Raw genomic sequence first — 13,626 nt, 5'->3', positions numbered from 1 at the left:
TGGGTGGGAGTGTCTTCTTTCTAAAATGAGCAAGTCAGTTGCAGGGTGTGGGTGGCCCCTCTCCAACAGTGCAAGAAGCCCCAGCAAGCTAGCAGGCTGGCTGGGTAACCCGTGTTCCATCTCGGGCAGATGTTTTACAGAACTGAGTCTGAGAACCATGTTCCCCAGAACACGAGGAGCGTGTAAACCCTTCTGAGCAGTTCTCACAGCTTCCTGTCCAGAAACTTCTCTCTCATTAAGCTTAAGAACAATCAGTGACTCCCAGAGCAGAAACTCTCCTATAACACACAGGAGGGGGAGAGGGGTGTCCATGTCCTCCTCACTCACTCATGTAATTCTGAACATACATACACATGTCTGTCCTAGTGATGAGCATTCAGTGATGAGCACACGGTCGGCCTGACCCACTACACTCACCGCCTGAACTGAGGCACAGGTGCTAAAGCATTTGAAGTGATTCTGACTTAAAAGAAGCACAGTGAAAACTATTATATAGGAAATAAACTTTATTCATCTGATCCTCTGAGATGACATGGCCAACAGTCACAGAGCTGCAGACAATAGGATTATGTTCTATTTACAATTTACAGTAGTATTTTTTCCTCTGAAAAATAATATAAGTACAAAAGCTAGGTAAACATGAGGTGCTGCCATCTGGGACTTATCATAGCTTGAAGAAGCAAGCCTTAGCAAATAGTCAATTAAATTCTCTAATTTATCAGAAAAAAATTCACTAAGTTTCACCTCAAAATGTATTGCACAAGTCTTTAAGAAGAAAAAGAAACCACCCTAAAATAAATAAGGAAGATAGTTCTTTAAAGAGAGGGAGAAGAACCCAAGAAAGACACTGAACAGCCAAGTCGGGTGGCCGGTCAGAACAGCCTTTGAACCACAGAGAACTTCCCAGAAAAAAACTGAATGAAAAAGAACAAAACTATCACCATTTCCCCACCAAGAATGTCTGCTTCAAAAGCTATGTATCTGTGGCCAGGGTAACGTGTCTTCAAGCTACACGAATGGCCCATGATGACAGCGCCATTCTCCACAAACACCACATGTGGGAGGGCAGCTTCCTCAGCAGCGGATGCCCAGCCTCAGTCTCCCCATTTCTTCAGGATGAGGTTCGGAGCCATGACTGGGAAAAAAAAAGGGAAACTAGGGTGAAATAATAAAAACAAACATGCAAGCTCCTATAGGCAACTCTTGTGAGATTTGTTTTGTTTCTTCAAGATAAAGTAAAGTAATACTCTAGGGATAACAGTGAAAGAAGTAAAAACATTTCAAACATGGATTCCTATTGGAATATTCTGGAAACTACTGTTAGAATGATTTAAACTGATTGACAGCAATCCCAGAAGACAGTGCCGCTGAGCCCTGAGGAGAGCCTCGCTCAGCACTGCCTGTGCGGTGTGGACACTGCCACCAAGCACAGCTCTTCAGACAGGACCTACAGGAAGGAGGCGGCCCCGCTTTTGCAGTGTGAGCATTTGCTACAGCGTGAACGCTGTCAGCAGGACAAATGCACTGCACTGAAAAGGCTGAGCTTCCCGGAAGTTCATGAAAACTTAAAAAGTGCTGAGACATTCCAGACTTTTCCTGAGAGTTTCCTGGATCAAAATGCTAAATGCTAGGCCTCCGATTTGAGCAGTTTAAGATGTTAGAGAAGTACATGGCCAAGTAGGTTTAAGAAACAGTTTGGAATCCTGAGTATCCAGCTCAACAATCATGCTGGCCCTGGGAACCTACCAGAGAGACAGGGGAAAATCTCCCCGTAAGGTTGCTCCTTCTCAATTATTATTTTGAAACCTTGGCACATTTAAGAAACAAAAGTCAGGTCAAAAAACTGGCACAAACCAGTGCTATGAAAAGCAAAAGACCAGGGACCTGAGAGCATAATACGCAGTGCAGCGTGTGTCCTTTGGAGCCTGAGGTCTTAAACGTTTATGAGAGCCTCACTCAGAAACTGGAAAGAGTGACCATTGCGTATCGTATCAGATAACACTAAGTACAATCTGAGTAGTGAGTTACTGAGCATGGTAAGCCTACTGTGCAGGGTAATCCCCGTCTTACGACGATGCACTTATCCACTATGTGTGCACAGTCAGGGGCTTGCTGTAAGCATTATGCTTACGGGTAACTGCCAAATATTACACAACGGGGAAATATATGGGGAGAAACCAAGAGAGAACAGGGAGACAGTTTCACAAAATGTTAGAAACAAAATAGTGACCGCTGATCGCCAACGTGGGCGTTCACTCAGTTATTTCTGTAATGCTTAGGTTTCAAACCAGAAGTCGGATGGACCTGCAAGCACGCAGCGGAACTGCTGAGAGGTGCACATTTCCAGGGCAAAAGAGAGCAGCTCTCTGCAGCGCTAAGGTGACACAGCAGTTCCAGGACTGACTGGGACTAATGGCATTAGGCTTACATGCTTATCAAAGGTCTCACATGCCTATCAAAGCACACTAACAAAACTGTGCTGTGCACTGCAGCCCACAGGAGACAGGAACCCTCAGCAGCTCTAGGTAACCTTGCAAGCAAATTAAATGATAAGATATGAAAACCAAAAGGAGATTCAGTGCAGGCCTTTTTAAAACAGCAAACAAGATTTAGAAAAGCTGAGGTGTTGGAGAGATGGTCCACTGCTTAAAGGCAATGGCCACTCTTGCAGGGGACCTTAGTTCAGGTCCCAACACCCACACGGCAGCTCACAACCCCCATGACTCCAGGCCCAGGGGTCTGATGTCTTTTCTCCTCTGTGGTGCACATACATGCAGACACATAAAATAAAAATAAGTAAACCTTTTTAAAACAAAATAAACATTCTGAAAATCTTCTTAAAAAGATCCATCAGCCTTAACATTCTTCATCCTGCTCCATTTGTTCACGCTGAAACAAACCATCATCATCAAGTATAATCAGATGTTAGTCACTGAGACCCAACTTATCTGTGATTCATGAAAATTACAGCGAGTTTAAGGTACACGGTGGCCCAGATGTCAGGCTAATGACAACGACTACTGCGTGAGGCAGGGAACCCTTAAATGCTGAGGACCAGTAGATGGAGGGAAACACTTTAGACAATTACATTTCACTGTAATATCATGCTCACCAGAGACAGCCATAGCCAATGGACCTGGGCTGCCGAGGAGCACACACAGAACACGTGCTGCCTTGCAGTGGGCTGTGTGAGCATGGGGTGCGATAAAACTGCATTTACTTTCATCAACTCTGTCGCTTTTCCCTTTTCCCAACCTAGCATTCTCATTAGGCTCTGCAGTGGCTTACGCTGTCTTCACTTGAATCTGAAGCACAGCACAGCACTGCACAGCACTGCACAGCAGTGCGTCCTCACTTGCACCCTCACGTTAGTTACCCTTCACCTCTCCATCATCACCTGTGGTGATTCCGAAGGCCATTCCTTCTCAGTGATGTCTATGTATCAGTCTGTTTCACAGAATCACCAGAAAGCAGCTACATTAACCCAGTGTCACAATCATGCCCACTAAAAATAACAAAATAACCCCAGCAAAATGGTCGATGGCATACAACATACGTGATTTCTGTACCAAAGATACAAACATGACTGTCCACTCACCACATGCTTACTAAGCACAGACTGACGGTTATCAGAAGATGCCACTGCGAGGTGAGGTGAACTACAAAGCCAAGAGGAAAAGCTTATTGGGTTAGTTTCAGACAAATAGTGCAGAGGTCACACTGTGTATATGACGTGGAAGAATTACAGACGGTCCCTAAGCTCGTTTCAAATTCGGGTCATCAGGCAAAGCAGAGGACTATGTAATACTTCCCCCAGCCTAGAATTTTACTTTCAATTTTCACTTAAAGGTTTAAATGCTGGAAGATGCTCTTCATGCTAAGGTGCACTTAACTGCGAGTAATCAGAGGGTTATGTTTAAAGTGATCTTTGTTACAATCCCATTACCAGATACATTAAAATTTGATTTACATAATTTCAGCTTACTCCCATGAATTTTTAGAAGTCTATGAATTTGAAATTCATATATACAATACACCTGTTTATTGAATTCTCATTCCTAAAAGGTGTCATTTTTATCACTGAATAATTCGCTCATAATTCAGCAGACTGTCAAGAGCAGCTGCAGGATGATGCACCATGCAATTCTAATGGGAAGGAGCTGCATATCAGTTTGCTTACTGATGAGCCCCACACCCTAACTCCTGGCAACCACCATCCCAGGACATCATTAACTACGTCATGGTTTGCTTGGAAATGGCACTATGACCATAGAGGCTGTTAATCAGGGCTGGGTTTATTTCTGGATGGTGTGACAAGTCTATGAAAAGTGTGTGTGTGTGTGTGTGTGTGTGTGTGTGTGTGTGTGTGTGTGTGTGTGTGTACCATTAAGTTAGTAAAAGAGCAAAATGAAAACACAAACTAGAAAATGGTCTTTCAATACCCATAGCATAGTAAGGTTAGTATTTTGGAAGAGATTCTGCAGAAGCATAGGAATGTGGACATCCGTGTCTATCCCTTTAAGGTGAAACCCTCTTACAGGATTGAATAAAGAGGAATCTAGTGGAACTATTCAATGTTTTATGTCGAGGGAGTTGCCCACTTTGTGACCCATAACAACTTTGAACTGGGATTCTTCTGCTTCAACCTCTTAAGTGCTAGGATTAGAGGCATCTTCCCCAGCCTGCCATGCTATTAATCTGACGATCTTGGCATGGGGCGAATAGTCTGCTGTTGAAGATTATGAAAGATTTTCTAGGTAATTCTTCTGAATTGTTTGCAACCTCTTAGAAAGTGGCCTGTTGTGTCCTTTTCTGACAGTGTGAGTCAGAACCACTCAGTTAAAGACACATTACACGTGCACTGGTTTCACTGAGCATTGTTGTATCTGCCTGTGTTTCCAAAGCCACATGGCAGGCGTCTTATCACACGATGGGGCCTCATGGGGGGTGGAGCCTCCATCTAAAATGCTAGAAAGCGCTGACCACTTATCAACTTAGGGGAAATGAGTGAGACCAACAAAGCCAGCAGTCAGTCAAGGACTGATCCAAATTACATGAATTACAGGTGAGGCTGGGGACACAGCTCGGTGGCCAGGCTCCTGCATGCATAAGGCTCTGGTTTTCAGTCTCCAGCCCCAGAAAGCACAGGCGCAACAGACAACATGGAGGACGCGTGAAAGCAGAGCACAGTGACTAAGTGAGCAAGGAAACCAGGCCTGGCAAACCAAGGTGAGGAGGCTCTGCCCGCACAGTCACTGGGCACACATGTGCGGGTCCATGTTTCTGGGGTCTGTAGCACTTCAATGAGAAAGGGCGCTTTTCAGAAAAATTAAGAACAGAATTTTCTATAACAAAAGACTCTCTTGATTAGAATTTCAGTCAATTACAATATACTTTGTAAATGAAATTCTCTTAAACTTGCAGGACAGGGTTCTGAGTCACTCTGTAAATATCAAGACTCTCTTTAGATTGATAAAAAGATAAACCAGTTTGGTAAATTTTCAGCTTGTAGGATCAATCCCCCTTCATGTTCATGCACTACCTCACAATTGCCACTCATCTGTTTTTGTCACTGAATGGTCTGCCAGGCCTACCTGTCATTCGCCTATGATTAAATGAAGTCACCACTGAGCCCTAAAAGTGGGGCTTCCTTCATGTCCTTCACAGCTTCCCATTCCCTACATCTCATAACAACTACAGAGGCAGACGCTGCAGCAAAGGAAGGGTCAGGGCAGCGGAGGCTCTGTTTACAGCCTGTGCAGGTCAGCCTCAGGGCAAAGGAGGGTGGGGCATGAGGCTGCTTTACTCCAGGGCCACGGATCCCATGATGTCTGGCCCTTTCCCTTCAGATGTGCACAGTCTTTGGTCTGCGAGAGCTGTGCTTTGATTTGGGTGTTGTTCACTGTCTGCCTTCATCTGCTGGGCCATTTTTATTGGCTCAAAACCAATTAAAATCTCTAGAATCAATGCAAATGAAAAACACAGCAGAGGGGACCCCTTGCTGTTTTGAAGCAAAGGGACAAATGTCTTGTCCATCCTTTCCATCAGCAGCTGAGGCTCTGGGAATCCCACACCACAATGTGACATCAAGTGTCCACACTACTAACAACTCTTTCCCTTCGGAGTCCCCATCAAATCTGCCTGGGACTAAACTTTCTTAAAGCCCATCCCTCGCCACTGTTTAGCTGTGGTGCAAAAACTTTCAATTTCTTTTACAAACAAAGAGAAAGGCTCTCCAGGTGAGGCTGAGAACAGCTGTAAGGAAGCTGCCTCACTATAGCTTACTTCTGGAACTTACCATCAGCCGAGCGTCTTCTCTTTCCAAAATTTTCTGAGCTTGATCATCAGGGAATCTTAGGACAGTAGTTATAACTTTGGCCATGGTCTAGAAACAACAAGAAAGAGATCCTTAGCACAGAACGAGGCAAAGAAGTCTCAGAACGTTCTGACATGTTCTGGAGGATTCCTTAGAGCTCTCAATGGAAGTCACGAACAAAGAAGTATGATGTGAAGGTGTCAGTCAAGAAAGTAAAGACCAGCACTAGCGTTTCAATTTAAGAGGGCTCCTTATAAGGTCCACCTTTGAATTACTTCAGATAATATATTTCCAATAGCATGAAGCTGTAGAAAGATCTAGCTGTTGATCTTTTGTCTTATTAAGATGAAACTAACACAAATTCATCTTGAAAGGGCCTTTTATTTGTGGTAACCTACAGGATGCACTGCCAAAACAGATGGTCTAAGGAGCAGGACTGGAGGCCCCGGCTCAGTCTAACTAAGTCACATCATATGTCTCGTGGACATGGGCTACTGCATGGACATGAACATGCTCAGAGTTACTTTCCAAGACATGCAGCACATCAGCCTGATAGAAACCACACACTAAAGGAACACAGATGGGTTTTTTTTGGTAGACACATGATGAATCAAAACATTTACACATGGGAGTTTGCAAAACAAAATTATAAACTGTGCAGATCAGAATAAATACACCGTCAGACTGTCACCCCAAAAGCTCCTGGAAAAATTCTCCTCAAGGGTTGAAAACTCCCTACTGTGTATCAAGATGAGATGTTGTTTGGAGGACAGAGAGGAGAGAAGATGTCATTATGAAATGAGAAGGATAACGAGTCCAGTGCTTACATCTCAGGTCAGGTGGTACTCTCTCCTGGGGACTCCTACAGTGCATGGTAGAGCATCCCAGAAGAGGGAACCAGTGCCCATGGCTACATGAACTCTGTGTTAGGCCTGTGTGTTTGGTGGCAGCAGTGGGGTTCTGGGAAAAGTTGTAGGAAAAAAAATCAGCACAATATTATCAACCCAAAATTTCAGAACTATATTCATATCACTAGAAAAAAATTAATTATTAACAAAAAGGGAAGAAACTAACATTTTTAAATTCTTACTACCTGTAGAGAGCTGAGGCAGGACAGGACATATTCCTAATAGCAGCTCAACTGAGGCTGTTTTCAGCTGCAAACCCCACATACAATGACTTTAGTTTCAGACATCTTTCTTGTCTTTGGCTTTGCCATTTTAATGGCTTAGAAAACATTTTTAAAATGCCATTTAAAACAACCCCATTCCTGGAGATCTCAAAGGCACTGATAACACCTCACTTAAATTATATTAACCAGACAGAACACAAACTAGGGGATTAGACTTGAGTATAGGGATCCGGTATATGTGTCATGAACTGGCAAAAAGAAATAAGAAGTAGAAACTATTTCAGTATTTTCTTTTTATACAGAGAGGACTTCTTGTGTGTTAATAATAAAGATTCTCCTCCTCTCCAGGTACCAAAAATCTAAAATTCAAAGATTCAGTTATGTGGAACATTTCCTTAATTTTGGTATCATACAAACTATCAAAGCTTTCATTCGGAAACCACACATGCATGTTCAAACATGTTATAAAGACACAACCGTGAACTGTGAGTAGTAGTGCCTTCCCACTTATAGGCAACAGTAAATGGGAAATCCACTGGTGCCTCAGTTCATCGCAACCCAGAATCCAGAGCTGACAACCAAGAAGGTCTCCGGGTGGCCAGAAGCCCAGGCCCTATTACGCCTTGGAAGGACATCAGATGTCGACTCTCCAACCACACCTCAGGCCCTAGTCAGTCAGGAAGAGCCCAGCTGAGCCACCTGATTTCTAAGATGCTCTTCCGCTGGGGCTTCCTCAGGAGATGCCTCTCCCATGACACAGAGCAAAAGGAAGGCAGGCTTGAGGTCAGTATCAGTGAGAGAGTAGAAGACCAAAGCCCGTGAAGAGGAAGAAAGCAGGGCTGAAGCAGCCCCACACGGTAAGAACGTGTGCACAGAACGAAGCACTCTCCAAGCACCCGCCTCATAAAGGAGGCTGCAGCAAGAGCAGGTGAAGAGAAGCAGGCGGGATGACGCGAGGGACGGCTGATGCCTCACTGCGGACGTCCTCCTCAGGCTGCTCGCCACTCCTGAGTTCTTTGTTGAAGCAAAGCACAACAGATGCACCTAAAACCAGCCCTATTGCTGTTGGCAATTTCAGAACTACCTTCTCTGTGGTAATACGCACAGGTAAAATGCTGGAAGCACTTCAGCTGCTCCAGCCTTCCAGACTGTCTGGTGCTAGCCGGGACAGTACCTCACAGATAGTGTTCAGCTGGAGCAGACTACCTGGGACTCAGGGAACTCACACGTGGTTTTCTTGGGCCTTCAGTCTGAGCTGCTGCCCATCCTGCATGAGTGCTGAGTACTCCCTATCCAAACTTCCTTCTCCCCTTGCTTAGACAGAGCCTGGTCTACCTTGACCCTCCACAAGTGAAGCGCTTAAGTCCTGCACTCTGCTCCATGGCCTGCTTAACTAAGACCAGGCACTGTTCAATTCTTGAGGCAGCAACAGTCCTGCCTTTGACATCACTCCCTACCGTGCCACTCCACAGAGCAGTAAGTGACTAAGCACCAGTTTCAATGTTCACCTGGGAAATGTGGTGAAGACTCACAGACTGTTCACCATTGGCCAGAAAATCACAACAAACGCGGACGAAGGTGGAGGAAGAGCGGCCTTCTAAGTTGTAACCAGAAGTGAACCAAAGGCTCCCTTACATTTGGCTTGGGCTGTGTCTCTCTTCCAGAGGCTAAAACTCAGAAACACCATTTCACAAGTACTACACTTCCCAAGAACAACAGGCAGCAGCTAGCATGCTAGACTCAGGGAGGCCACAATCTGTTAGCCACAACACTTGAAGCACATCGTTAAGAGTCTGAAGTAGCTACAGTCCTGAGGGGACACTCAAGCTCAGCCTTCTTCTCCCCACTGCACACGCACAAATGTTACCCATCTACCAAGCTGCAAGTCCAGGCTGCAGCTTAGCCCCCGTGAGAACGCAGTGTGAGAAAAGAGTCACTCAGCACCTCTGCTTTATGAGGAAAGATGACCCAGGAAAAGACACTGGACCCCAAAGAGCTAACATAGCCCTCTCTGTGACACATGCTCAAGATCGCATTACTCAAACATAATTTTACTTGAAAGGGTCTGATGGCCAGGCATGGTGGCAAATGCCTATAATCCCAGCTCCAGGGAGACAAACCAGGTCATCACACAGCAAGACGCTGCCTCAAAAGTCCAAAACCAAAACCAAGGGTGTGTGTGTGTGTGTGTGTGTGTGTGTGTGTATCACCTCCCTAACTTGTTTGATGTAAATAAAACTTGATGTCTATATATACACTAAGATATATACTAAGAAATCAAATGGTCTCTGGCTCCTGGTGCTTCTATGTATCCTACAAAGCTGTAAGACTATCTTTAGGTCTTTACCTATGGCCTTGCTCTTTTTGGTTTTATATACATTTTCCAAGTCACAGTCTGAACTGGACTAGCATCTCTATGACTCACAGAGGTCATTATCCCAGTCACAGTCACGAAACAGACAATGTAAAGTTCATGGGGAGTCTACAACTGTCAAAAGCAGAAACTGATCATAATGGATAAAAAGTTCATGAAATTCCCTAACTACATTCAATTCCATTCAAGATATATTTACCAAATGTCTAATTTAAGGTTTAAAACAAACAACAATCAAAGTATAGAAGACATATATAGTAAGGCAGGACTCTTTATCAAGAGCCTCATGCAGGAGCTCTGTCCTAGAGAACGAACAATTCCTACTTGCACAGCATGGTAATTTAAACATGATCAATAGCCAATACATGTAGAAATGACCTGTAACCCATTACATTATCTCTGGATATTCCTTAGCAGGCATGGAGATAGAAGGATGATTCACAGTGCTGTCTCCAGGTCCTAAAACCTCCTTAAAATACAACTGCTTCCCCTACTTTTAAGATCTGAAGACACACACACACACACACACACACACACACACACACACACACACACACACACACACACACACCTCACATACTATCAATGTGTGTGTTAAAAGGAGTCTCTTAAAAAGTCACCAGGCAGAATCTGTACCTTGGTCTCTCGACCCATCATATATTCAAACAGCACTTTTCGCAAATATTCAAACTCAGTAGGTTCTCCGAAGAGTGAGACCTCAGTGTGGTACAAATTGCCACCTGTCAAAAAAAGACAAAATCAAATTACAAAAGGAAACCCAAATAACTAATCATTCAGTAAACAGACATATCAGGAAACAAGGAAACAGAAAGAGGTTTGTGCCCCGTCAGCTGCCCTGTGCTGTGCACACACTCACTGTGCCCCGTCAGCTGCCCTGTGCTGTGCACACACTCACTGTGCCCCGTCAGCTGCCCTGTGCTGTGCACACACTCACTGTGCCCCGTCAGCTGCCCTGTGCTGTGCACACTCACACTGTGAATATCCCAACTACTATAGCAGAAACGACAATAAGAACTGTTTTAAAATTTCTATTTCCCATATGCATTCTTCTGCGTACAAGCTCCTTAACTTTGGTTTTTCTCCACTAAATAGCACATGGGTGACCTCAGATATTCCAGTGACTAACATGACCATTTTATGATATCAAGGATTTAAGACACTTTTAGTTTCTTTTTAAGCATGCCAATATTACAATATTTAATTTCAATCAAATTTCCAAAAATGCCTTGAAACACAAATAAAAAACCTGAAGTGTGTAAAGTATTAGCATCATAGTGATTTTTCAAAGACTTTTATGTGACCTGGGCCTAGTGGCACAGCCTGAAATCCCAGCTACTTGAGGGCTCAAGTAGACTACTGAGAATATGAAGGGAGGAAACAGAATGAGGAGATAAGAAGGAAGAGTAATGGCAGTGCTAAAAGTATATTGTGTGCATACATGGAATGTCCTGAAAGCTCATTTATTTGTATAATTAATATATGCTAATAAAAACAAAATACAGCAAATAAAGAGGATATTTAACATCTTATGAAAAAGAAAATGGCAACAACTTTAGCGGACATGGAAAACGTAAGGCACTCCACCAAGGGAGAAGTGCATGCTGCTAAACTAATGAGGGACACATGATGCTTCCTGGTGATGCTCAACCGACTCCTAGGACCAGGAACAGAGTTCAAATGCTGGTAGACCACATGCAGACCGGCTAAGCCATGATACACATAGCAGGAGAAAGGCCACCGGGGTGCCCAGAGACGAGACGGAGGGAGACATTATGGGATAAATACAGAAACATCTAGGTGTACCTAGTATACATTTCACATGTTGTGACGTGTCAGTGTTACTCTCAGTTCTATATTTTACAGAAAATCTTTCACATGTAGACTGTGGGAAACATGTACAAGCATGTACCAAACTAGTGGAGTAAAATACACAGCCTAGATGACTCAAACATACATTAAACAAAAGAAACGATAGTGACAATTCCCTAATTTGGTAAATCTAAATACAATGTTGCCAGAGACTTTATAGACAGATGTTAAGCAGGAGGGCAGAAGAATGAGTATCACAGCATCGGAGAGGTTCAGCACCATCAAGGAGCTGACTCTGTCACTACACGAGTATACCTGGGGCTTAACTGGGACACTCGATGCCTTACCTCTCCCTCCAGGAGGGTGGGCATCCCAGTGCTCCTACAGGAGCATGAAGAGAGATGTGTGCTCAGCCCACCAGACTTCTTAGATTCCTTTTGTCATTTAAATGTGCTGATATATGCAAGTGTGAAAACAAAGTCCAGCGCCTGGGATCATCTATCTGAGACACCAGGCTAAAGACGCTCCATGAAACAGAGCACACCAGACGGGAAATGACAAGCACTGTGGTTCTCACTCCCACTTGAATGAGGTGGGAGTTGCCTTAAGCTGGGAGTCGGTGGAGTGGAGGTGTGCATTGTTACAAGGAGGCAGATTCCGGCAGCATCGTAAAAATCCCTTCAAGACAGATGGCTATCACACTGGGACAGTGTAGGCTCTATCACTGAGAGTCGGACTAGGTTTAGAGCATTCCCGCCATGTGCTTGGCTGGATGAGAACAGAACACACAAACTCAGGTACTGGAACGTTTGTGGCCCAGTTCTGGAACTTGCTTTGGGAAGAAGTAGAAGAGGTGTGGCCTCACTGGAGATGGTGACACTGTGGAGTGGGTGTGGCCTCACTGGAGATGGTGACACTGTGGAGTGGGTGTGGCCTCACTGGAGATGGTGACACTGTGGAGTGGGTGTAGCCTCACTGGAGATGGTGTAACACTGTGGAGTGGGTATGGCCTCACTGGAGATGGTGACACTGTGGAGTGGGTATGGCCTCACTGGAGATGGTGACACTGTGGAGTGGGTGTGGCCTCACTGGAGATGGTGACACTGTGGAGTGGGTGTGGCCTCACTGGAGATGGTGTGACACTGTGGAGTGGGTGTGGCCTCACTGGAGATGGTGTGACACTGTGGAGTGGGTGTGGCCTCACTGGAGATGGTGTGACACTGTGGAGTGGGTGTGGCCTCACTGGAGATGGTGTAACACTGTGGAGTGGGCTTTGACATTTAAAAACCACAGTAAGCCCAGTGTCCTTCTCTGCTGCTGCCTAGGGATCAGGATCTAAGTTCTCAGCTACTTGCCCATTGCTACCTCCGCTTGCCTGTCCGCCCACCCGCCCACCCGCCTATTCCCACGCCTTGAGACATGACAGCGGTGTGAAACTGGGCAAGCCCAGCTGTCTCTTCCAGCAGAACACTAAGACTCCTGGTGCTGTGAACCAGTGAACTCAACTAGTGCATTGCACAGTGACGACGTATTGTGAAGGCATCACGGTGCAGTAAGTATATATAATCCGTACTTGTCAACTACTAAAAAAGATGCATAAAACAAACAAGAGAACATGAATTAGCAAAGGAAACAGTAAGCCATAAGCCACTCGTAAGCCTGCCACAAAGGTGCACACGTGTGCGAGGCAGAAGTCAGCTCACCTCTGTAAGGTGCCCCCACAGCTGCTGCACATACACTCTTCTCATAGCTTTTCAAACGGTCTTCTAAATTATGGACCTAAAAACAATATTCAAACCATACCGTAAAATTAATATGGAAATCACAAGTAATGAAAAGAAAGCCATAGCTACTCCTACTGCATTCTTCCTACTGCTAACGGAACAGTATATACAGATAAAACTACACAAGTTGAAATTTATTAAAATCAAAAACTTTTGTGTATCAAAAGACTATATCAAAAATGTGAAAAGA

General features: G+C 44.6%; 1 protein-coding gene across 7 annotated transcripts in view; it reads right to left on the bottom strand.

Moving 5' to 3' along the window:
• Positions 1 to 486: 486 nt before the first annotated feature.
• The window catches only part of Golga4 (golgin A4), a 79,546-nt gene continuing 66,406 nt past the window's right edge, over positions 487 to 13,626 (bottom strand). For 4 of the 7 annotated variants that reach the window (XM_032911085.1, XM_032911086.1, XM_032911087.1 and 1 more), the window contains 5 exons: positions 13,356 to 13,431; positions 10,459 to 10,562; positions 6,299 to 6,385; positions 3,599 to 3,659; positions 889 to 1,135 (listed from right to left, as the gene is read on the bottom strand). In XM_032911085.1, coding sequence (XP_032766976.1) covers positions 3,630 to 3,659; positions 6,299 to 6,385; positions 10,459 to 10,562; positions 13,356 to 13,431 — 297 coding nt within the window. In that variant the 3' untranslated portion in view covers positions 889 to 1,135; positions 3,599 to 3,629. Of the gene's footprint in view, positions 1,136 to 3,598; positions 3,660 to 6,298; positions 6,386 to 10,458; positions 10,563 to 13,355; positions 13,432 to 13,626 lie in introns of all 7 variants that reach the window. The other 3 variants (XM_032911084.1, XM_032911089.1, XM_032911082.1) reach the window with 2 other exon arrangements.

The sequence above is a fragment of the Rattus rattus genome, chromosome 8 (genome assembly GCF_011064425.1).
Source record: "Rattus rattus isolate New Zealand chromosome 8, Rrattus_CSIRO_v1, whole genome shotgun sequence".
NCBI lineage: Eukaryota > Metazoa > Chordata > Mammalia > Rodentia > Muridae > Rattus > Rattus rattus.
The sequence above is the reverse complement of the archived record's forward strand: the minus strand, read 5'-3'. Positions and strand labels throughout refer to the sequence as shown.